The sequence below is a fragment of the Myodes glareolus genome, chromosome 2 (assembly GCF_982192425.1).
Source record: "Myodes glareolus chromosome 2, mMyoGla1.1, whole genome shotgun sequence".
NCBI classification, from domain to species: Eukaryota; Metazoa; Chordata; class Mammalia; order Rodentia; family Cricetidae; genus Myodes; species Myodes glareolus.
In genome coordinates this window covers 97,118,386-97,144,710 of record NC_142027.1, presented here as the reverse complement: position 1 = coordinate 97,144,710, position 26,325 = coordinate 97,118,386, and the positions used below count along the sequence as shown (strand labels likewise).

At 45.8% G+C, this 26,325-nt stretch overlaps 1 protein-coding gene across 2 annotated transcripts in view; it reads right to left on the bottom strand.

Moving 5' to 3' along the window:
- Positions 1–3,462: 3,462 nt before the first annotated feature.
- Positions 3,463–26,325, bottom strand: part of Klhl22 (kelch like family member 22) — a 35,701-nt gene continuing 12,838 nt past the window's right edge. For both annotated transcript variants that reach the window (XM_048452341.3, XM_048452339.3), the window contains exons 3-7: positions 24,888–25,053; positions 21,648–22,366; positions 11,664–11,856; positions 7,165–7,398; positions 3,463–4,398 (exon numbers count right to left, since the gene is read on the bottom strand). In XM_048452341.3, the coding sequence (XP_048308298.1) occupies positions 4,033–4,398; positions 7,165–7,398; positions 11,664–11,856; positions 21,648–22,366; positions 24,888–25,053 (1,678 nt within the window). In that variant the 3' untranslated portion in view covers positions 3,463–4,032. The remainder of the gene's footprint in view (positions 4,399–7,164; positions 7,399–11,663; positions 11,857–21,647; positions 22,367–24,887; positions 25,054–26,325) is intronic.

Here is a 26,325-nt window from a genome sequence, read left to right as displayed (position 1 = left end):
CTTCTGAAAGAGGTTTCTGCCAGACCCGGGGAAACCTAGCAATACTGTAACGTTCCCCTAGCAGAGCCAAGTTGTTACACTGGACTTCAACAGAAACTGTAACAACTTTGCTGAGGAAAGCCTCCCCTGCCAGAGCAGAACACTTGCACTGGGGAAGCCTTTCCCTTCTAGAGTAGGGCTGCAAGCTGCTAGGCTTATGGTGACTTTCTGGTATTCCTTGGTTCCCAACTGCCAGGATCCCTCCCTTTCCATCCAAGCTGCAATGCTTACAGAGGCCGCTATTACATCAGGACAAGCAGGGCCATGGGGAAGCTACTAAGTAGGCTGGTCTGTCTCTACCAAATCTGCTTTTTGCTTTATTTCCTGTGTACTAAAGTGAGCTGTCAAGGAAGAGAAACAAGAAGCCTTCTAAGACTTGTAAGTTTCCTTCACCAGGAACCTCCAGTGACCTTAGTATGACATCAGCATGCCTGTCAAAGGAGCTGCAGAATCAATGACCATCCTAGTTCCAACTTGGCCATGATTAAAGCTATCTTTCTCCCAACTCTCTACATAAGCTTAGCGAAGAAACCCCTAGGCAAGATGGAGGCTTAGGGCAGGAGCCCTCAGCCCTTTACTGTTAACAGTAAAGCTCCACGTTCAAAACTACCTTGAATCAATGGCTTCACCCAGGAATAGCTGAACACAATACTTATGGTTACCACAGCTCAGGTCAGAGAGGAGAGGGTTGGAGTTGTGTAGGTCCAGAAAACACAAAGTAGAAGAGCTCAGGAGGCAGACTGTGTCCCAGACCCCGAGCAGGAAGCTCAGACACCCGCTGGCAGCCATGTCCCACCAAGGTGGAGTTTGTCCTTCTGACTCGAGGGGAAAACTAGACAACATCCTCTTGAGTAGCAAGCAGAAGGCACCTTGAATATCAGGGGCAGGTGGCGGAAAGGGAGCCTAAAGGACGAGGCTGGGGGAAGGGGGAGGACCTCAGGTCTCTTCTCAGCCCTCAGCCTGGGGAGGCTGGTGGTGCAGCGGGGGGGGGGGGTGAGGTGGGTAAAAGGAAGTCTTTCTATGTGGTCACAAATGCAAACACTTCTCAACACAAGTCAATAAGCCAACCACTTCTGGGAAGCTGAGCCTGAGCACAGCTCTGCCTTCAGCAGTGCCCTCCCCAAGGAAGCTCTCACAGTTGCCACCAGCAAAAGTGCCTGTGGTTGCCAGGTTCACCCCAGATTTTATAGGTACTGACCTTACTGGACCTTAGGGGAACCCCTGGCTGGGCCACATTTCAATGGCTTCAGTTTACACGCTTCCCATGGAACACCTCCCATGGCTTGATGTCTGTGAAAGCACAGCCTGCAGGCCACCCTCCTTACATGACTCTACATGTCACCCACACACCCCATTTACCCGTCTTCCTAAGTCAGGGTGCGCTCCTGCCTGGGCACCTGGCACACACTGCAGCCTTGTAGGTTCACCTCGAGATGACTCTGAATGTTGTCTTACATTTCCCGCTGCTGTGACAAAATATGTTGACAAAAGCAACGTAAAGAAAAGTTTGCTGGGTGGTGGCGCCGGTCTTTAATCCCAGCATTTGCGGGGCAGAGGCAGGTGGCTCTCTGTGAGTTTGAGGCCAGTCATGGCCTACAAAAAGACTCCCAGGACAGCCAGGACTGTTACACAGAGAAACCTTGTCTCAAAAAGAAAAAGAAAAAAAAAGAGAGAAAGGAAGGAAGGAAGGAAGGGAGGGAGGGAGGGAGGGAGGGAGGGAAGGAAAGAAAGAAAAGAATGTTTATCTGGGTGTTACCGGTGGCATGCCTTAGACCTCAAGAGACAGGACCTTGAGGACAACCTTTTCTATCTACACAGCAAATTCTAATACACCCGGAGTTATATAGAGATTCTGTCTCAAAAAATATTTTTTTTTAAAAAAAGGAAAGGTTTACTTTTGTTTACAATTTGACATTAGAAGTGGTGACACTGGGCAGTGGGTGTCATCAGAGACTTCATACCCTACTGTGGTTGTAGGCAAGGAGCATGGGATGAGATGAGGCCAGATAGCACATGTCCTGAGAGTATAGTATAGACAAAGCCAGAATACACGACCAGAAAGACCCGTATAACCTCAGAGGGCTACCCTTACCCTTTGGCCAACCAGAGCACTTCTGTAAACCTTGGCCACATTTGGCTTGGATGACAAGAGTGTTAGCACACAGGTACACGAAGTACTCTGAGGCCTGCAAAATGGTGTCCTACTTGGAACTGGGGAAAGTGGCCACTTGCCCTTGAAGAAGTGGCTTTTTTCAGGCAGGTGTTAACATTTGGGTGGGGTTTGTCACCCTGAGGTATCTGTGTGATGTCATGTTTCCCATACGGGCCCAAGATCCTAAGACAGTGAGGTTACAGATACAGCTTGCTGGTAGATATCAACTACAAGTCTCCAACCCACTGCCTTCAGAGACCCAGAGTGACCAACTACCCTTTCTCAGCCCATCCCTCCATCACTCCATCCCTTTGCATTCTCCCCTTTCTTGAAAGGGCACCAGTGCGAAGATTGGGTGCACCCTCTGTCCAGCAGCCCATTCCTGGTGGGAGGCCTGTGGTCTGTGATAAGAATCTGCACTTGAAGATCTTGGAGCAAACAGCAGGGAAGGTGTTCTGAAAGCAAGGTCCATGTTTGGACTCTGAGGCCACCCACGCTGGGTATAGGCCATACCAGACAGCTCCCAAAGGGTAGGGGAGGTGCTAATAAAGGTGACTAGAGATTCACCTGCTATGCTAATGTAGCCCCCAGGATGATTGATTACCCAAGGGTCATCTGGCAAACTTGGGAAGTCTTGAGGTGGGAAGAAGTTCTATATAGGAACCCACAATTGAGTGATAGACACTGCCACCCCTTCTCTTGTGCCTTAGATCTATTTCCTGACACAGACTGGGACTTCACTGCCTTTCTATTTTCATGTCTGGATCATACTCTAGGCAAGTGCTTCAGCATTGAATCACGCCCCCAGGAGCCAAGAGCTTTCTACCTTCAACCAGCCTGGATGTCATCCATCCAGTGAAGTGAACCATCCCAGGCTCTCTAAGGAGGACAGGACTAAGTTCCTCCTTCAACACCACAACCAGAGTCTGCAAAAACCAGTGGCAGGCTGTCCAGAGACTAGGACAGGAGGAGCTGGTGAGCCACAGGGCAGACATTCTAGATACCCTGACTGGGAGAAAGGTAGCTATTTGCCACCTCAGTGGGGCAGGTTCTGGTCTCCATGACCAACATCCTTTTAGCTTGGGGAGCTTGTCAGATGCCTGAAGCAGGGTAGTGACCTCGTGGTGACACGCCATGTGGTATAGAGCAGGGCCTCAGTTCCCATGCCAAGCCCATTCCCCAGGGCAGTTGACTTGAAAACTGCCTCCCTGGATGCCACTCAGAGAGGCACTGGAAAGGAAAAAATCCAGACCATGCCACAGAAGACACAATACCTTTTGCATAATGTTTTATTTCATTTTTCAACAATACTGGGTCAGAAACACACAGCTATGGGGGCATCTCTTCATCCCTAGGACCAGTTCCAGGTACACGGTATCCTCTGTACCCTAAGAGTTCCCCAGCTGCTCAAGGCCCGGGCTGCAGGCAGCTGGAGCTGCTCACCAGATCATGTGGTTCACAGAAAGGAGTCATGAGCTCTGACCACAGCTATGACTGCTAGACCCAGGACCTCTTGCAGAAGGGACCTTAACCCATTAGGGACCAGACTAAGGGGAAGAAGAGGCCAAACAAGACAGCAGCCCTTCAGAGTTCAGAGGATGGGCCTCATCACTCCCTCAGAGATAGCCAGCCTTTCCGGAGCACTTTTTTTTATAATAGAATTCACAGCCACAGAGTTTGTAAATGCTGGCAGCAGGCTGGTTGAAGAAACAAGAGTGGAAAGGGCAGCTGGTGAACCAGGAGGGCTTGGGAAAGGCCCTTCCCCAGAGCCTGGTATTCTAACCCAGACCCTATGGCCATCATCACCCCTTTTCCCTTCCCAAAAACAAGGCATGAGAGCCCTAGTCCTCACTAGAGTTGTCAAACTCCTCCCAGTCTGACACACTCATAACTTCAGAAGCGAAGTCTGCATCTGCCTGGCTACGGTTGGGGGTCCCTCGGGGTGGCTCACAGAGCAGGGAGCGGGGCAGGGTGAGCACACAGGCTGCAAGGCCTGAGATGGAATTGTTCAGCTGGGGTCCCTCTTCCCAGCAGTCTTTCTCCATGTCGTAGATGTGCACGTAGCCTGTGCGGCTGCCTCGGTTGTGAGAGCGGCCACCCAGCACATATATCCTGTTGTCTAGTACAGCAATACCAGGCTCGCCATGCCCAGCTGGGAGTGGGCAAACCGTTGACCACTGCCGAGATGTGCAGCTGTAGCAAGCTACCTGCAAAGCCAAGGTCAGGGTTAACACAGGCGTCGTCTGAGACAGTTTGCCAGCCCACTCCAGGTCACTGTTGTCATCTGTTACTTGCAGCCTCACTTGGCTGTAGGCCAACATCTTGCCACCCCCCCCCCACAAGCCATCAGCAGGAGTCTCCCGCTCATCTCCATATCCAGTCCTTCTTCTCCCATTCCCATGGACCCCACCTAACATCTTTCTTCTTCATGAGTGTGTGTGTAAGCAGCTACTTGCTGACCAAGTAAGACCAACAACCTTCTTTTCATAACTAGTCAATGCAGTAAAAAAAAAAAAAAAAAAAAAGAGGACTTGGGAAAATAAAAAACAATCTACTAATAATCCAAGAAATGTAAACCAAAATGTCACCTGGTAATCTGCATGGAAGGAAGGAAATCATAAAACCCAATGCTGGTAAAGGCATGGCAAAGTCGGTGTGTGCCTGTCTCACATGACAGGAAGGAAATTTAGTCGTATGTATTAAGAGACATTAGGTTGGGTGTTAGCGGCACACGTCTTAACCCCAACACTCGGGAGGCAGAGGCAGGAGGCTCTCTGTGACTTTGAGGCCAGATTAGTCTACAAAAGCTAGTTCCAGGACAGACTCCAAAACTACAGAGAAACCCTGTCTTGAAAAAACAAGAGAGACTGAGACAGAGACACAGAGAGATTTAAATCTCTCCTTCAAGCTGGGCAGTTGCGGCACACACCTTTAATCCCAGCACTTGGGAGAGAGAGGTCTAGGAAAGTTATCTCATCAATACAGCAAGTTGGGGTGCATATTCAGATCATTTTTTTTAAGGTTTATTTATTTATTATGTACACAGGGTTCAGCCTCCATCTATGCCTGCAGGCCAGAAGAGGGCACCAGATATCATTACAGATGGTTGTGAGCCACCATGTGGTTGCTGGGAATTGAACTCAGGACCTCTGGAAGAGTAGTCAATGCTTTTAACCTCTAAGCCATCTCTCCAGCCCTCAGATCATTTTATAAATAAAAATAAATAAACACTGCCATGCAGTCCTGGCTGGCTGGACTCTGGTGTGTGGACGACCACTGGAAGTCATGGCAATTCCACTTTGCTCCCATGTGTTGAGGTGACAGGCCTGAGGAACAATGGCTCAAAATCTTTTTTTCTTTTTAAAGATTTATTTACTTCATGTATAGGAGTGCTCTATCTGCATGCACACTTTTATGTCAGAAAAGGGCACCAGATCCCACTAGAGATGGTTGTGAGTCGCATGTGGTTGCTGGGAATTGAACTCAGGACCTCTGGAAAAGCAGTCAGTGCCCTTAACCATTGGGTTGTCTAACCCCATGGCTCAAAATCCTATCTGTTTCACTAAGTAGTCAAATTGGGATTCCAGGTACCATAGATAGAATAATGCTTTCTCACCCCAGGATGTCCACATCCTAAACTTTGGAATCACCACAAACTAAATACTGCCAGCAGGGAAAGTTACCCCATTGACATCTCGATGTCAGTCTGTTGGACTGTGACAATAAATTCATCTTATTAAGGTTTGTGGCAATTTGTGATAGAAACAATGAGAACCTTTACACTAGTCAAGTTCTACCAGGTGAGGAAATGTTAATCCAGGCAGCCAAGCCCCACTCCCCAGAGCTTCCAAGTCAATGGTCTGGGGTAGGGGCTGAGAATCATGAACCTGAGAGAATTAGAACTACCTGACAGCTCTTCAATGACAGCATTATTCATAATGTAACATGGAGTAAAGCTTAGACTAACCCAGATGATACCCTGAGAACAGAGTGCTGCCCAGCTACTGGAGTCGGGGCAGACAGCAGCTGCTGCTGCACTGGCACAACTAAAGGAAGTGAGACAGGATTGCCCAAGCTAGGAGTTCTGATGGGGCTACAAAGTGAGTTCAAGGCCAGTTTGGGCAACTAAGTGAAATTCTACCTCAAAATAAAAGTCAACTGTAGATTAACTGTGTTATAGAGTCCCTCTAGCACATGTGATATCCTGGGTTTGTTTAATTTCTCACTGTACACACACACACACACACACACACACACACACACACACACACAAAATGTTAAACTGGAGAACACTGGGGACAATGCTGGTGAGAAAAGCACATTTTGTTTCTTTAATTTCATTTCACTGCACAGCCCAGACTTGTCTTAAACTTGGAATCCTCCAGCCTCAGACTCAAGTTTTGGGGTTACAGAAATGGACGACCAAACTTGACCTGGGAGGCCCTTTGACTATGAACAGCTAGAAGCAAGTCACAGATGAGAGCGAACAGTACAAGTGAGAAAATGAGTGCCTCTCAGTTTTCCTCTAGTCTTTGCTGGAGCGTCTACGACGTGGGTACATTAACTTTTTTTTAGACAGTTTCTTTGTGTAGCCCTGGTTGTCCTGGAACTCCCTCTTATAGACTAGGCTGGCTTTAAACCCAGAGATCTACCTGCCTCTCTGTCTTCCGAGTGCTGGGACAAAAGGTGTGTGCCACCACATCCAGCAAGGATGGGTATGTTAACTTTTTGATGAAAACAAAATAACTAAAGGCACAAGTGAAACTACTATGGCAGTCATATGCTTGCATTATATAGAATGTGCAGCATGAAGTATGCGCTTTCATGTAAGCTGTGGGTTTGGAGTGATGAAAAGTTGGTATGTGTTCAACAAGTCTAACACATGTGCCCTTCTGGTGAAGGATATACATAATAGGGAGGCTATGCATGAATGGAACCAGAGGGTACAGGGGAACTCCCTGGACCCAGCTCACCTGGTGCACATCCCTCCTGTAGCCAGCATCATTGTTGCTGCCTCCAATCACAAACAGCTTGTCGAGGAGGGCAGCCATGCCATGCCAGGCACGTCGCACAGGCCCATCAGCCAGAGTTTGCCAGGTATTGCTTCCTGGGTCGTAGCAGTGTGTCTCCTTCAGGTAGTCCTCTCCTCTGCGACCACAGGTAATGTACATCTTTCCCTGCAGTGTGGTGCCTGCATGGGCATACACCTGTTTGGAGTCACCAAAAGGGACAGGAAAGGCAGGGAATAGGCAAGAAGGCAGTGAGGAAGATGGCCAGTAGTGGCTGCCACCACCACTCTGCACCTGCCTGACAACACATCAATCAAGGTTTCACATCTGATGTATCTTCACATACTGAGGAGAATTCACCCGGATTCTATCAGGTTATACTGCCCTACTTGTTGACCCCTAACCTCTTTCCAAGAGGGTATGCTAACTACAGCCCCAGACTGATTGTAATCTTTGTGTTTCTTTGTCCCTAAAGGAAACATCTGGATGGGGAACAAGAAAACCAAGGCCCGCTCCAAGCTGCCAGAGAAGCACACTGGCAGTGAGAACCTGCCCTTTCCATCACCCAACCTTTCCAGATGTGTCTGCAGATGGTTCCCACCCACAGGAAGTGTGCTATAGGGAAGAAAACAAAAAGATTGAGACAAAGTATCAAATATAGTTGGTTCTCCATACCCATGTGTTTGCATATCTGGATTCAGCCAAACAAGGACAAAAAATATTTCAATTAAAATACTACATCTGTACTGAATATGTAGAGATTCAGTCCTCTGTATAAAAGAATTTATATATCATTTATATTGTACCACGTGTTAATACAGGATAGGAGACGAAGACAAATGTCTTACCACTGAGTCATAATTCTTTTTTTTTTTTTTTGAGACAGGGTCTCTGGTATCACAGGTTGACCTAGAACCTACTACATAGCCAAGGATAACCCTGAACCTCTGATCTCTCTGCTTCTACCTCAATCCACCCAATGCTAGGTAGTATTAAAGGTGTGTGCATGACTCCAGGGTTATTTGATACTGAGGGCTGAACTCAGGGCTTCATGCACGTTAGCCAAGCACTCTATACTCCTAGCCCCTACATTTCTTTCTTCTTGCTGGGTGGGGTGGGGGGATGATTTCTGAGACAGGGTCTCACTGTGTAGGTCTTTCTGGGTGTCTTGGAACTTACTCTGTAGACAAAATCTCAAAGATCTACGTGCCTCTACCTCCTGAGTTATGGGACTAAATGACTATGCCACTACACCCAGCAACCCTTATAATTTTTTTTGCTTTCAGAAAGGGTCTGGCTTTATACTCTGTAGCCCAGGCTCGCCTTGACCTTTTGTTCTTCCTGTCTCTGTTTCCCAAGGAGCTGGGATTAGGCTTGTGACAGAGCAGGCTCAGATGTGTAGGTTTTACAGATACTGTTATGACTTCAGCCCCACAGACTGCACTGTCCTTGGGAGGGTGGGATCACAAAGGACAGCCCCACTGCAGTGCTGTGCTGTTCCTGAACAAACACTTGGCCTGGGAGAACTAATCTCTCTGTTGGTCAGTTTAAGTTGACAATAGTCACAGCCACTTCTCTCCTGATCCAAATTCCTACATCTAATGTCTGACAATCATCAATCTTTTTCCCATTTCTACAATGTTGTCATTTCAAGAACATATAACTAAGATAGAACAGGTTTGGTCTTGTTTTGAAACAAGATCTCTCTATCCTGGAACTCTCTGTGAATCCATGACTGTCCTGAACTCACTATACTGACCAAGTTGGCCTCAAGATTCCCTGTCTATGCCTCCCAAGTGCTAGGATTAAAGGCACATACCATCTTACCTGGTCTGAAAATAGAACCTTTACAACTGGCTTTCTATTCATCTAGGTTCTCCATTTTTATTGCTGTGAATCAACCAGTTTATTAAGCCATTCACCTGTTGAAGGACATTTGTTCACTTTCTGGCTACTATCCAAAAAAACTGGTTATTCTTATCCACAGAAAAGTCTTCATTTCCCCGAGATAAATCCCCAGGATGGCAAGCTCTGAGCTGCATGGCAGCTGGAAAATGCTGCCACTACTTTACATCCTCACAGGCAGAGCACAGGCGACCTGTGACCTTATGTGGCATGAACTTCGGAGGAGGAGCCACTTTCTGTTTCAGGCAGCACTCACTGTGGCCTGGTGTGTATTTCCTTGCGATGAACGATGCTATTTTCTTAAGTGTTCATCTATCTTCTCAGTGAAATCTCTTCCACTCTTTTGCTCCCTCCTACTTCCTCCTGTCTTGTTTTTCCAGAGGCTCTCTCTATAGCACAGAGGCGTCTCATACAGTGATTAAAGGTACAAACCCCAATATAAGACTTGACTTCTTCAATACTATGGTTCAGACATATGGTTTGCATCTTTTTTTTTTTTTTTTTTTTTTTTTTTTTGCTACTCAGTAACTTCTTTCCTAAGTTTCTTTTCAAAAAAATGTGTGGGTGGGGCTTGTGAGATGGCTCAATTTCTACAAGCTCTTGCTGTCCACCCCAAAGGCCCTAGTTTGATTAATAGGATTCACATGGAGGAATTAGAGACCTAACTCCTGGAAGCTGTTCTCTGACACTGACAAGTCCCCTGTAACACACCAACATAAATAGGCACGCTTATTTATTTATCTATTTATTTATTTAGGTTTTTCAAGACTAGGTTATCCTCAAACTCACCGAGCTCCGCCTGCCTCTGCTTCCCAAGTGCTGGGATTAAAGGTGTGCGCCACCACCGCCCGTCAAGTAGGTGCACTTTTTAAAAAGGTCTTTTGCCAGCAAGAGCTTTTAATTTTGAAAAGATCCAATTTATCAGTTTTCCTTTTTCATGGCTTAAATGTTTGACATCAAATCTATAAACTCATTTAGCCATATCCTTTTGTTTTGTTTTGTGCTTTTGATTAGGATAGGGTCTTACTACGTAGCCCTGAAATTCATTATGTAGACCAGGCTGGGCTCAAATTTGCTGTGACCCTCCTGTCTGTCTCCCAGCACTGAGATCACAAGCACTGTCACCATACCTGTCTCTTACTCTGTTTCATTTGTCTAAAGGGTCTAGCTTTACATCTACATCTATGAATGTCTTCGAGGGGCCTCCAAACCACTTCTCAGCCCTCCCATTTCCCTCACCCTTCACAGGCTGGCCCAGTCCTAGACCACACAGGTCCCAACACTGCCCTCCTTATTTCTTTACTCTTCAGGTTGTTTGCTCTTCACAAGGCTCTTCAAAGCTCATCTCTCCCGGGCCTGGGAGCTCCTTTGTCCACTGAAAATGGCTAATTTATTTTTAGGCCTTACTTTGACACTTACTCAGGCAGACGTCATTTCCTTCATCTACTTACTGTAACTACTCTAGTAGTGTTTGGGTTGATTAATAAGTCTCCTCTGCAATGCACCTGTTGGAGGAGGTTGTCATTTGTCGTCACTGGATCCCCGTGACTTAGTGAAGTCATGAAGAGATGACCCCATGCATGAAGCAATGAAGGTGACTAGCTGCAGAATGAACGGAATGCAGCTCAAGACTGCTCCTATGTGGCCAAGATGAAGAACTGCAGCTCTGTCCACAAAACTTTCTCAAACTCCTCAGGTAGAATCTATCAGAACTCAACAGCCCCAGATATTTTCCATGCGAAATCTGCTTCTTTCTCCAGAACTAGGGCAGGGCCTCCTTTCCTGCAAAGAAGCTAAAGAGCAAGGATCTGGCATGGCTGGGGGCCTATAGAGAGGATGACAGAAATCAGGCCCGCTGTGTGGGTGACTTGGTCAGAAGATCCTGATCTCAATCCATTGAAGTCAAGTCTTAATCCCCAACGGCTTGAGGAAGGGTAAGAGAGAAAAATGACGGGTAGTGGAAAGACTCCAAAGCCAAAGGTCTTGTCCAGGTCCCTGTTGGGAAGAGTTTTTACGTGTGACCACTATACTATCCTGATTCTGGAGGGCCTGGAGACTCTAAGGCGTGAGCCTGGAGCAAGTGCACAACAGCCTCAACATCTTTCCTCAGAGGCCAGGGCTTTAGAGCTGATGCCAACAAGGCCTATCCTTGCCCTGAAACCACAGGTAATTGGGGTTAGGTCAAAGTACCCAGGAACCACAAAAAGAATTAGATGCACCCCATAAAGCATTACCTTTGCATCACGTACATAATTTTAAGCATCTCCAAACTGGACTGAAGCAAGGTGCTATGCTGTATGTACATGACGATTATCATCTTTATAAAAATAAGACCTCTAAAGGTCTCATGCTGTGGCCTCTGGGAGGCCCCACGGCTGTTTTCTGTAGGGAGGAGTTTAAGAAAAGACCTGTGAATCAGGTTGCCCTCCAGTCTCCGAGTCTCTCTGTTTTGACATATTTGGAAATCTTCCAGCTTGTGTCAGCAAGAACAGATGTGGGCCTCTGAGTACAGCCCATGGAAGGGAACTCGGAAGGCTCCTATAGGAGGGCTTCCTTACCTCCCTCTTGAGTGGGGCCACATAGTCCCAGGAGTTGGTAGCAGGATCATAGCGCTCCACGGCACTCAGGTCATTGTGGTAGTCACGGCCAGCCACAGCGTAGATGTACTTGCCCACGACACACACACACAGATCTGCGTGTTCCTGTTGCAAGGACTGGATCTGGAACCAGCGATTGTGCCTCGGGTCATACCTTTGGAGGAAATGAGAACAGTCTGTCACCAGCAAGGAGAGCAACTTGCCTTTCAGGCTTACACTTTCTATGCCCCCCTCAACACACACACTTCTTTGCTGCAGTCTGGTCCAAACACCCTCCATCCTGACAGTTAAACCTTGCTGACCCAGAGCCATGACAGAGGTTCACGGAACACCGTTTGCTCACAACATAGCTTGGAATGTAGCCAGAAACCACCTGAGTTTTTGCTCACAAGGTAGGCCCCTCACAGGAACAACCTCTAGGGTTTGTATCGACCAAATGTCCATCACAGGCTGTGATCACCATCTTCTCGCCTGTGGTGACCGGATGCACTAGCCTCCTCCAACATTCTTTTATATGAGGTCGGCAAGGGTCACCCTGTGCACTGTCATACCCTTGTTTTTCCTGAGAGTCATAGGTTTCCATCAGCCCCCTTCATACACATGAAATAACTATACCGTTCTCTGATTGGTAGATTTCCTGATTTCTTGGCCAGGAAAGCCTTTTCCACCCCCATCCCCTCAGGACATCCTTCATGCTAAAGGGAGTATGTCAACTCTCACCAGAGAGCAGGATCCTGAAAGATTCCAGGGACCCCAGTAAAAGAAATGGAACCCACTAAAGGAAAAAGATGAAGCTGACTACATGAAGCCATAGGATTCTGCAGGACCAGGAAGGCTGCTGGGCTGAGGCTTCCCTGGGGCAACCTGCAATGATGTGCATGGAAGAGGTCCAGGGAAAGAGAAGGGTATGAGGCAGGAGAGGAGAAACACTCCCTAACTCTCTGCTAACCCCTTGCTGAGAGTGGAACTCTTAAGCACTGTTACTACAGGTTACTGATATCAGGCCACATTATGACACTTTCAGAGAAAATATAGCGTCCCCAAGTCAAAGCCTTGTTTCCCTGACAACTGCAAAAACAGGTCTAATTCTCAAGCAACAAGTATCATCTAACCTGTCACTGCTGCGCAACCTCAGTCAGTCCAGGATGCCCCCCCCCCCGCTTCTTCTTGCTGTGTCTCCTACCTGAAACTGCCTAAACAAGGCTTCCAGCTCCCCCAGGGCACTCTCAGCTACCTGGCTGCCACTTGTCACTCACTGGTCTCTACTGTACTTTAGATCTACATGACTGTCCACTTAACTATCCTCAGTGAGCCCTGCATTCCCCATGTCCCTCTGTTCCCATCAATGCCAGCAAAGTCCATGCTGCTCTATGCTGATCCCCACACCTGAGGTCCTCTGCAGTCTAAACCCATCCTCATTTTCTTCTGCCACACTAGGGGCTGAGTCAATGGTCCCTGGATGCTGGGCAAGTGTTCTACACCAACCTACATTCTCAGCCCTCTTTTCACCTTAAGGAAAATTAAAACAATATTTTTAAAAGATTTATTCATTTTTTTACGTGCATTGGTATTTTGCCTGCATGTATGTCTCTGTGAGAGTGTTGGGTGACCTGGAACTGAAGTTACAGACAATTGTGAGCTGCCATGTGGGTGCTGGTAACTGAACCTGGGTCTTCTGGAAGACCATCCAGTGCTCTTAACTGCTAAGCCATCTATCCAGCCCCTTAAAATATTTTTAAGATTTATTTTAAAAACTTTCAAGTATCTGTTTTGAGTATCTTGCCTATAAGAACACATGTGCTCTATGTGCAAGTCTGGTGCCATGGAAGTTAGAATAGGGTGCTGGATCCTGGGGAACTAGTTACAGATGGTTCTGGGCCAAAATGTGGGTGCTGGGAACCAAACCCAGGTCCTTTGGACAAGCAGTAGGTTCTCTTAGCAGATGAGCATCTCCCCAATCCTACCTTTCCCAATTTTTGAGAGAGAGTCTCATTAAATTACCAAGGTAGGCCGACAAAGCTGCCATCTTGTTAGATTGTCGTCTGCTGCCTTTCCTGTATACCGACCTCTTTTATGTATGCATACCCCCCAAACCTCACTTTCAGTTCAGTCAAGTCAGAAGTTGCTTCCCCACCACAGTGAAACACCAGCTTCTCTGGAGCTCTCCACCTGATTCCCTCTGGTTTTCAATACTTAGTTTCTTAGGCTGAATTTCTTTGGACCTTGTGGCTTCAGGATTAAGGACACACACACACATTCACGGAAACTGTAGGTTTATAGGTTTTATTCTCCTTACCTATCTGTATCTGACCTCTTCCTCCTCACCCTCATAAGGTCTTGTTATAACTAACGCTAGCCTTGAACTTGCTAAGTAGACCAAGCAGGCCTTTAACTCCCAAACCTCCTTCCTTAGTCTCCCAAACACTGGGATTACAGGTATCTATGACTATATTAGATGACCAAGTTCCTCTTTATTGGAATCATTTTCCACTTTGTTTCTGTTTGTATTATTACAATGTGTTCGTGATTGGGTTGACAGACAAGCCATGACATGTCTGTGAAGGTCGGAGAACAGCTTTATGAAATCTGTTCTTTCCTCCTTTGTGTGGGTTCAAGGGATTGAAAACAAATTGCCAGGATTATGTTGCAAGTATCTTTACTACTGAGCCGTATCACTGGCCTTCTGGGGTGCTTGCTTGTTTCTCTGTTTTTAGACAATGTCTCATGAATCCCAGGCTGGCTTGCACTCCCTAAGTAGCCTGAACCCCGTCTCCATCTCAAATATTGGGATTACAGGTGTGTGCCACCACACCTGGTTTTAATTTTCTTCTTAGTCAGAACAGATTGTTAAGTAATAATTTTTCTAATTAAAATAAGCTTCAGGAACTGGCAAAATGGCTCAGTGAACAAGTGTGCTTGCTGTCAAGCCTGGGGATTTGAGTTCCGACCCTGGAACCATCATGGTAAGTTGTCCTCTGACCTCCACGTCCTACGGCATGTGCACATGCACACATTAAACAGATGCTTTAAAACATGCTTTGTGCATGCTGATGTAACCCCGCATGTGCTTGTAGAGAGGACAAAGGTCAATGCTGAATGTCTTCCTCTATCATTGACCACTTTATATCTTGAAATAGTCTCTGACACTGATTACTGGCTTTATGGGCTGGCTAGTGGGCCCCTGAGGGAAACCTTCCTGTTTCTACCCCTGCCACACACTGGAGCTACAGAGGAGAACCACCACATCTGGCTTTTATATAGGCACTAGGGGTCTGAATGAAGGTCCTCATAGTCGTGAAGCAAGCTCTTTACAGACTAAGTCATCTCCCCAGCACAAAATTCAGTATCACATGTAAGGGTATAAGTTCAGTATTACATGTTAGGCTACAAGTTCATCTAACACTACTATGGACTGAATGCATACGTCCCAAGAAACAGCTATGTGAAAGCTACTTTGACAATTCTCTGGGATTTAATAAGGTCTTAAGGATAAACATCTCAGGATAGGTTAGTACCTATTAGGAAAAAGATTTAAAAGTCAGGTGGTGGTGGTGCACACCTTTAAGCCCAGCACTCAGGAAGCAGAGGCAGTCAGATCTCTGAGTTCGAGGTCAGCCTGGTCTACAGAGAAAGTACCAGAACAGCCAGGGTTACACATAGAAACTCTGTCTTGAAAAACCATTAGAAAAAAAAAGTGTCTTAGGATTTCTGTTGCTATGAAGAGATACCATAACCACGGCAACACTTATAAGGAAAACATCTAATTGGGGTGGCTCACTTACACTTTTAGAGGTTCAGTCCATTATCATCATGACAGGGACCATGGCAGTGTGTATGTAGACATGGTGCTGGCTACATCTTGATCAGAAGGCAACAGGGGTGGACTAAGACACTGGGCAATATATTAAGCATAGAAAACCTCGAAGCTCACCCCACAATGACACACTTCTTCCAACAAGACCATACCTACTCCAACAAAATCACAACTCCTAATTATGTGGGATAATCTTTTTGTACACTGTGAAGATGTGTTTCTGTTTTACCTCATCTGTCTAAGGTGCCTTCTGATTGGCTTAATAAAGAGCTCAATGACCATTAACTAGGCGGGAGAGGATAGGTGGGAATTACGGGCAGAGATAGGAACTCTGGGAAGCATCAGAGAATTGGGGATTTGCCAGCCAGACACAGAGGAAGTGAGAAGCATGGTACTGAGCAGACATAACAAACCACATGTCAGAATGCAGACTAATATAAACATGATAATTTAAGAACTAGTTGGAGCAACCCTAAGCTAAGGCCAAGCTTTCATACTTAACAAGAAGCCTCTGTGTCATTATTTGGGAGCTGGCAGGACTATACCTAATAGTGCTACTCCCTATGAGTTTATGGGAGTCAATTACATTAAAACTACCACATTCCACTCCCTAGCCCCCATAAGCTTGTAACAACATCATAATACAAATGCATTTAGTTCAAGTTAAAAAGTTTTCATAGTCTATCACAGTCTAAACAGTGTTTAAAAGTTCAAAGTCTCTTCTGAGATTCATGCACTCTCTTAACTATAATCCCCTATAAAGTAAAAATCAAAACAGACCACATACTTCCAATATATAATGGCACAGGATATACATTACCATTTCAAAATATATGAAAGGAAGCACAGTGAGGAAATACTGGACCAAAGCAAGACCAAAACCCAGCTGGGCAAACTCCATACTCTGCATCTCCATGTCTGATGTCGAAATGCTCTTCAGATCTCCAGCTCTGTTCAGCTTTGTTGACTGCAGCACACCTCTCTCAGGGTGGTTCACTCGGTTAGTAGCTCTCCTCAGCAGGGATCCAAAGGCTCTGGTATCTCCAGCTTCTTAGGTTCTCTAGGGCAATCCAGGCTTCACCTTCATGGCCTCCATTCAGGGACACCCCTGACATATGCCTGGCCTCAGCAGCTTTCCTTAGTCTCAGGGGCAAATTCCATAGCTCCTTTCTTCTATCCTTAATTCCAGAACAACGTGGCCGAAGCTGCCAAAATCTGCTGCTTACTGGGGGCTGGAACATGGCCCCCTTGTTCAATTAAAGGTGTGCACCACCACAACCAGTTCTAAACTTTCCTTTAGTTCCTTTTCATAAATTGGAAAAAACTGACTAGCGTGGGATCTTACCCTGAGGTCAACACTCCATTTATTCCATTTCTTAATCTGGTTATCTCCTTGAACACAGGATTTAGCTTCATTCCACTTCCTGGTGCCCCTTTGATCAACCTGTACATTTTATATTTTTATTTTCTCAGTTTGCTCCTTTTCATCATAAATCTTCATTATAGTTACCAGTAATAACCACATGACAGAGGCTATACCAGGCTGTTTTGAAATTTCCTCTGCCAATAGAATGAATCCAAAGCAATCTCTTAACTGTAATCCCCTATAAAATCATATTCATTTTATCCTCTTCAGACAAGGGCAAAAAGCAGCCATGTTCTTCACCAAAATATGACTAGAACAATCTCTTGGCAACATACTAAAATTCTCCTCTGAAACTCTTGAGCCAGCCCCCAACAGTTCAAATAACTCTTAGCACCACTGTCTTCCATGCTCCTACTAGGATGGCCCATTAAGCAGTGCTTAAAGCATTTTACTGCTTTCCAAACCCAAAGCACCAAAATCCAGATTCCTCCAAACAAAAACATGGTCAGACCTGCAACAGCAATATCACAGTCCCTGGTACCAACTTCTGTCTTAGCTAGGGTTTCTATTGCTGTAAAGAGACACCAAAACCATGGCAACTCTTATAAGAAAAAAAAATTGTTTTTTGTTTTTTTTCGAGACAGTTTCTCCATAGCTTTGGAGCCTGTCCTGGAACTAACTTTTGTAGACCAGGCTGGTCTCAAACTCACAGAGATCCACCTGCCTCTGTCTCAAGAGTACTGGCATTAAAGGCGTGCACCACCATTGCCCAACATAGGAAAATACTTAATTGGGGTGACTCACTTACACTTTAGAGGTTCAGTCCATTATCATCATGGAAGGGATGATGGCAGCATGCAGGCAGACATGGTGCTGGCTACATCTTGATCAGAAGGCAACAGTAGTGGACTAAGACACTGAAAGGCATCTTGACCATAGGAAACCTCAAAGCCCACCCCCACAATGACATACTTCCTCCAACAAGCCATGCCCATTCCAACAAAGCTAAACCTAATAGTGCCACTTCCTATGAGATTATGAGATGAGGGCCAATTACATTCAAACTATTACAAAGAAGAAACGAGAACTCAGTCTGTCTTTTATGTGAGCATACAACAAGAAAGGGTCCCCAGCTGACATTCTAGAACCAAGAGTATGAGAAACAGGTGTTGGGTATTTAAGCCACTTATTCTGTGATATTTGTTATAGCAGCTAAAATTTTTTAAGATAATAACTTTAATTCACATATTCAAACTGCCAAACTATTATAAATTAAGAGTAAAAATCTAAGTTCAAAATGATCTAGAGGTCTTTATCAAATGCAGCAAACTGTTTTTCTTCTGTTATTCCCACGACTGTTAGTGGTATGACAGGGTACACACTGAAGTACTAGGGATTAAGCCCAAGGTTTGGTGCATGCTATCAGAGTTCTATTATTGAGGCATATCACCCCAGCCTACCTTTCTCTTTTTGTTGGAAATAAGGTCTCACTGTGTCACCTGCCTGTCTCCCAGTGCTGTGATTAAAGGTATGAACCACCACACTTGACCCCTGGCCACCTTTTCACGACTTGACCAGGCTAGATCTGAACTCATTCAGTAACCCAGGCAGATCTTGAACTGGTAATCCTCCTGCCTCAGCATCTTAAGCAGTTGGGATTATAGGTTCATCATTAGGTCCAACTCTTACTGTTTTAAATGCTATTAAAACTTTAAATACACCTGGAAATGTTTAAGAAAAAAAACCAAAAATACTATTTGATACAGGCAGGGTCAGGATACATGCAACATGGACTAGATACTACTAGGCACAGCACAGAGTGCTCAATAATTTATCTAGTTATACTATGAAAAATATACAAAGAATGACGTGGCTAACTCCTACGGTTTGATCCAGTGCCCTCTAAAGGTCCATATATAAAGACCTTGCTCTGCCTAGTATTATGTCAACTGGGCATAAGCTAGTCATCAGAGAGGATGTCTTTTTTTTTAAAAAAAGACTTATTTATTAATTATGTATACAGGGTTCTTCCTGCATGTATGCCTTCAGGCCAGAAGAGGGCACCAGATCTCATTACTGATGGTTGTAAGCCACCACACGGTTGCTGGGAGTTGAACTCAAGACCTCGGGAAGAGCAGTCAGTGTTCTTAATCTCTGAGCCATCTCTCCAGCCCCAGAGAGGACATCTTAACTGAGAAAAATGCCTCAATAAGATCAGGGTAAGAAAGCCTGCAGGGCATTTTTCTAGTTAGTGATTGATGGTTGAGGGCCCAACCCACGGTGGGTGGGGCCACCCCTGGATGGTGGTCCCAGGTTGTATAAGAAAACAGGCTGAGCAAGCCATGGGAAGCAAGCCAGTAGGCACCACTCTTCCATGGTCTCTGCATCAGCTTCTGCCTCCAGGTTCCTGCCCTCACTGATGAGCTGTTAATGGAACTATGAGTGAAATAAACCTTTCCAAGGTGTTTTTGGTCATGGTGTTTCATCCCAGCAAAGTAACCCCAACTAAGACCTGGTCCTCAGGGTGGCAGTTTGGGGAGGTATTATGGTCTTGCTTAGGTCACTAGAAAATGGACTCAAGGGAATAGTTGCATATATCTCCTATCCTAGAAACAGGAAAGCAGAGGGAGGAGGAGCACTGCAAAGTCCAAGGCCAACCCGCTCAATTTAGAGTTCTGGGCCAAGCAAGATTATAGAATAAGGCTTTTTTGTTGTTGTTGTTGTTGTTTTGTTTTGTTTTCAAAGACCTTGTCTGTAAAAACCACAAAACAAAACTGTGTGACTCTGCATCCCTAGTTTCTACATTCTGTGTCCTGGACCAAAATGTGACTATCAGGTTCAGTGCTCCTATCACAGCCATCTACCTCACAAAGGACATATCTCAAAGTATACAGTAAATAAACATTTTCTCATTAACTAATTACTTTAGGTACTTCATAGTAGTCATGTTGTATATAGGAATTCAAAGAAGAAAATAAAGGAAGTACTGGAAACAAAGACAGAAACAATTTGCTTCATGATACAATTTCTTAGAGTTTCTACAGAGCTCTAGGGCATACCAGCTAAGCACTGTTCCTCACACTGCAAAACCTTATTGCAAAATAATGTTTTCTTACATTCCAAGAGCTTATAGATTTTTAAAGCTGGTAAACTATAAAAGGGAAAAAGAAACAAACTCAGAAAAATCAATTTTAGGGATCAGCCACTGTACTATCCCAGCAAGGAGTAGATGAAAACAGAAAGATCATGAATTCAAGGTCATCTTGCCTACTCAACTGGCACTAGTTCGACCAAAAAACAAAAGCAAAAAAGTGTTAGGGTGGAACCCAGGGCTTTATTCATCTAGGGCAGCATTCAACATAGAGCTGCACCCTCTGTTTTGCAAGTTTTGCGATAGCTAGGAAGTAAATAAAGTTTTCATTCTGTATGATGGCAGACACCCTAGCCAGTTGGCAGGCAGGCCTTGGCCCTACTTGCGACCACCACCCTGGACATTTCTGTTCCTTTGATCCAAGGTCAGCTCTCAGCTGTCACTGCTCTAGAGAAATCTGCTCTGCAGCTCTCAACAGATGAGGTGGGGCAGTCTGACATGAGCCCCACAGCTGGAGGCAGAGCCCTGTAAGAAAGAAGCTTCCAGGCTTGACCGGAGGGAAGCCAAATTCAGTAATGCTCACTGGAGACAGTATCCAGTTACAAAGGAAGTGAGTCATTTCCTTCTTTCTGATCACTGCCATTCCAACCATCTAATCACAATGTGTTACAGGCAGGTTTAGTTCCCAAAGGTGACTGCTTCCTAGGGTCAGGAGAAATGACCAAGGAATGGCTGTTTTCCTTTTGGTCAGTATCACTGTGCTTGCTTGATTCATGTGACAGGGCCAGTCCAGAGTCCAGCCTTACACTTACAGCCAAAGACAGAACAGAAATATTAAAATGAACTGCAATAGCACCCAACCCAGAACTGCTCTCTACAACATCCTCTCTTAGCTTGCGGGAGGGATCAGGGATGGCGGGAGTCCCCACATGTGCCAAGGTATGATGGAGAGGCCCCTCAAAATCCACTGGTAGCTGAGGGTACTGGAGACTTGAACTAATGTCTTTTGTTCTCTTTCAAGAATTGGCTCTCTCAGATCAGAGCTAGACGCATCCTGCAGATCAAAGCAGTCCACAAGACTCCCTCAAGAAAAACTGCTTCCTCACAGTGTCTACTGAGTACATTCTCAGCTGACTACAGGGTCAAGGGGGAATTTAGCAAAGGCTCAATGATGCTTACTGGTCCTTCCCACTCCTCTGTACCCAGATGTGGGCTCAAAGCAGGCAACATCTGGAAGACATTCTTGGAGAAAAGCAGAGTCGACCAGCAAGGAACTTGAAAGAAAGTACTGAAGAGCTAGACTGAAGATGGCAGGAGCAGCTAGCCTAGCCCACACAGCACTCCCTAGCATGCTCCCTGAGCACAGGCAGCCAAGGTGACCTGCTACAGACAGTTGGGCTTCAGGATAGCAGGGACAGAGTGGCAAGAAAGCAATTCCGATGTCCTTTTTTATCTCACTGTGGTCCACTTTCTCTGGATTCAGTGGGACTTCATTACATGAAACAGGCACACCCCTGAGAGGCTGTTAACATTCATGTAAAAGGCAGATGCAGGGATCAGGCCTGTAGTGATGGGCCCTTGATAACATGTCCCCTGAGCAGCCCATATAACCCACATATCCTGCACATGGAGCTGTCAAACGACAAAGGCAACAATGATAATGCCCTTTCCTACCTCCAGCATCGGGACTCAGCTCGGAATCCTTGGACATTATTGTCCCCTCCAATCAAGTACACGAAGTTGTTGAGCACCGCGATGCCTTGGTTGGACATTCGAGGAGCCAGAGAGGCAGTGAAGTGTTTCCACTCTCCCAGTAGGGGATTCAGGTACTTGGCCTGATCACTGAGGATTGTAGATGGTGTGGAGTGAATGCCTCCAAAGCCCACAACACACTGGAAGTCTGAGCGAAGCTCTGTCTGTGGGCCCTGAAGGCTGGGCTGCAGGCTCTCATTCCGGTGGTACATAAGGGCACTGGCCACTGTGTCCCTCAGTGGGCTAGGGCCAAGCTTGTCATGCAGCCGCTGAAGGACCTCAGCTTCCATCAGGGGAAAACGCACTGTCTCTAGGAGCTTGGGGGGCTCATGCAGTGAGATCTGGTCAGCCTGCACCTGCTCCAGGGGGTAATGGTAGAGCAGGGCCCCTTCATACACCTCAGTCTCACAAGAAACCTCCAGGCGATTGCTGCTGAGGAGGGAGTAGACCTTCTCCAAGGGAAGCTGGCGGTACTTGTCAGTTCTCGAGAAGGCCACGAAATTTTTGAGGATGTAGGTGTCCAGCTGTTGCGTCAGACGGTTCAGGTCAAAGAGCTCTGCCAGTCGGTAGACATCGAGGATGTTCTCCTCATCTACCCATGACATGAGGAAGTCACAGCAGAAGTGGATAATTTCTGGGATCTGTAAAAAGAAGGACACCTACTCAAGCCTGAGCTGGAGAACTGCATCTGGCTATGGGAGACAGAATGACAGCAGAAAAAGGCTTATGGAGGGGGCTGTCCCTGTAGCAGGGCTTCTGGGGTTGGGGAATACAAAGTGAAATCTTCCCTCAACTGTCCCCAACCTTTTCTGATAAAAAGCTAGGACTTCCTGCAGGCTTAATCTAGAACGTGCCATGGAACACAGGGTATGGCCTTCCTGCAGGCTTAGTTTAGGACGTGCCGTGGAACACAGGGCATGGACTTCCTGCAGGCTTAGTCTAGAACGTGCCGTGGAACACAGGGCATGGACTTCCTGCAGGCTTAGTCTAGAACGTGCCGTGGACCACAGGGCATGGACTTCCTGCAGGCTTAGTCTAGAATGTGCCGTGGAACACAGGGCATGTCTCAGAGCCCCAGTCCTCATCCATAAAACAAGGATAAAGTAGTGGGGAAGGACCTGAGGATGAGAGCACGATCACCACTTGACAGTCAGGATTTTTATATATATCACCTGCTTTCAGATCAAAAGTGCATGTGGGAAGGAAGAACGACATGCCTCAAACTGTCACTCTTTGGAAGTAGCCTGTGGCCATTCCCTGACCAGTACTCTCTAGAAGGGCCAAGGCACTAGAATCAAGGACACCTGGCTCTTTTCTCTGAACAAGCACATCAGTGGAAGGACAGAGCAGGCCTGCCAGACCCACTCACTGCTGCACTCATAACTGTCAGCAAGGCATCTCCAGACATTCACCAGAGCCAAGGCCCAGACTCAGGATTCTTGAAAAGCTGTCAGACCATCCTGTGGCCTCTGCCTGAACTAAGAGACACCCCTCAGCACCAGTGGGTGCAGGATTCCCAGGAGGCATCATAGCTTGTCCCTAGACATACACAATCACTGGAGGGAGGGAAGGCAGGCCAAAAGAGGCACTAAGGAAGGCGGAAGCTGAATGTCAGGCAACCAAGCCCTGAAGGCTGTTCAAAGACACCCTGGAATTTGACAGGCAAACAAAACAAAGACAAAAAAAAAAACCCAAAAACCCACAACCCACCTTTCTATATAACAAACCAGGTACAGATAAAGTCCTTTTTACTTTTAAATAAGATTTCACTGTATAGTCCAGGAAGGCCTCAAACTCACAGTAGCTTGTCTCTGCCTCCCAAGTGCTGGAATTAAACACATGCACCACTATATCTAACATATTCTTTAGGAAAATAAGATTTGAGTTTCACTGAAAATAGAAATACAGGTGGCAGGGCAGTGGTGGAGCAGCACTCGGGAGGCAGAGGCAGGTGGATCTCTGTGAGTTCAAGGCCAGCCTGGCCTACAAGAGCTAGTTCCAGGACAGGCTCCAAAGCCACAGAGAAATCCTATCACAAAACAAAACAAAACAAAACAAAAAAAAAAGAAAAAGAAAAAAGAAAAAAAAAAAGAAATCCAGGCAGCAGCTCTATCTACAGGTTCTACTTCAGAGGGTAAAGCTGCCTATAGATTATACATATATGTTCTTACTGTAGAGTCCAAGTTGTCCTCAAACTCACTACAGCACTAGCCTAGCCCAGACTAACTATGCAGATAACCTTGAACTCCCTCTCCCAACTCTGAAGTACTTGGCTTAATAGTGCAGTTTGTTATTGTTGTTGCTTTTTATTTCTTTCTTCTGATTTTTTGAGACTGGGTTTCTTTGTGTAACAGGTCTGGTTGTCCTGGAATGTTTTTGTAGACCAGGTTGACCTCAAACTCACAGAGATCCGCCTGCCTTGCCTCAGTGCTGGGATTAAAGGTGTGCATCACTACATCCAGCTTTAGCATCGGTATATAGAATAACAACTGTCTGTGCAGCATTTAGCTAATAAGGTATTACAGAAATCTAGAGATGGTGATTATGTACAAGGAGCACATAAGAAAGTCATATACCAATGATACTCTATTTATAGAAGGTCTATAGAACTTCGGATTTTGGTATTCACAGAGAGTCCTGGAACCAGTTTTCTGAGGGTACCACAAGACAATGATCTCTTACTCAATTAGGATCACCAACAAATTAACCACTGTATACAGAGAAATTCTGCTACTATCTAAATTCTATTAAGAAATGTTTAGAATTTTTTATATTAAAAAGACAACTCATGCTTCTTCCTAGGTGAGGTTCTAAGGGTTGGGTACCTACAAACGATCAAAGAAATACATACTCATGTCAGGTTCTCCCCAGTCCTCTTTCCCCTAAAATTCCACTTCTGCCCTAGGCCTAAGCAAGTGTGAATGAACAATGCCATCTGGAAATAACCCATCCCCCCACACCAAGACCTCGTTTCCCTATCCTTGGTCCTTTGGTCTGTTTTCAGAGCAGTGTACCTCTGTTGGGTACCCTCCCTGTTCCGTATTTTGCCTCAGTACTTGGTATTCTCGCCCTCTTGACCTACCTCATGACAGCAGTCATCACAGGTATCTGGGGAAGCCCCCCTCAGGTATGAGTCTTCTTGTTAAACAAGGCAACTCTCACCTGAAGTTGGCAGGCAGCAACCAGGGTCTCCTGCACATTGCTCAGGCTGAGCTCTAGTTCAGAAGTATATATGAAATGCAGGATTTGGCACATGGCATTGTAAGACACACCATGGATCAGGACTTCTTCCTGCTCCATCTCCTTCAATCCCCCAGCAAACATTCCTCTGTAAGGCAAAGAGACAAGGCATTAAGAGTTACTCAGTCAGGACTTCATTGTGGGCCACAGAAAGCATCCAGAAGGTACCAAGAGCTAGTGGTGAGGCTGGCTGGGTAACAGTCTGCATGCTGAACACTGATCGCTCTGTGCTTTAAATAAATAGTCGGCAAAGGGGAGTCAGTATATGGAAGGAGCTTCATCAAGCTGGGCAGCCATCATGGAATCACTTGGCTCCCTGTACATGGTCCCAGGAACCCTACATGCACTTTCTAAGAGCAGGCCAGTGTCTAGTTGCCTGCTTCATCATCTACCAGTACAATTCTCAGGTCAGACAGCAATAGAGTTACTCTGGAAAGAATGTGCTAATGGCAAATACGTAAAAAATGAGTCACAACATTCCATATATTTAAGGGATGCTTACCACATGTTGAGTATTAAGGCAGAACAGAAAGACAGAAAAAAAAAAAAAACCAAGGGGATAAAAGAAGGGGGAAAAGTCTTCCACATGGGATCTAGTTTGTCTTTCTTGTTGACAGAGAGCCAAGACGCTTCAATATAACTGGTAAGGTAAACTTGTCTACAGAGGTATTATGTTTTCCTAAAGACATCTTAAAGATATTAAAACAACAAATAAGCCAGGTGTGGTCTCACACACCTTTAGCCCAGCACTCGAGAGGCACAGGTAGATGGATCTTTGTGAATCTGACTGAGGCTAACCTGGTCTACATAATGAGCTTCATGATAGCCAGGGTTACATAGAAAAAGCCTTTTTGCTCTTCTCTTCTTTCCCCACATGTCTATGATTCAACCTAACATATGGACTCTCCTTATCTTAATAAACTCACTAACTTGACTTCACTCTGATGCCTCCAATTCTTTCCTGTAGTTCAGCTGAAACTGGAAGCTGGAACCTACGAAGAAAGGAACTCCTCCAGCTGCTGATGGCAGTGCTAGGCTTGCCACTTGACTACCATTGATAGTATTTTTGAGGTAAACTACTAAACTTCTGGCTTTTACATTACATTTTTTTTCTTGAAATTCTATTTACATATTTATTTACTTACTTATTTTTGATTTTTTGAGACATGGTCTCACTATGTAGCTTGACCTGTCCTGGAACTCTCTCCGCAGACCCCACTGACCTTGAACTCAGAGATTCACCTGCCTCTGCCTCCCAAGTGCTAGGATTTTACACAGGCACCACTACCACCTGGCAAGATGGTACTTATTTTTATGCAAATGTAGCCTGAAAGTGCATCCTTGCCCTATATGGCCCAGT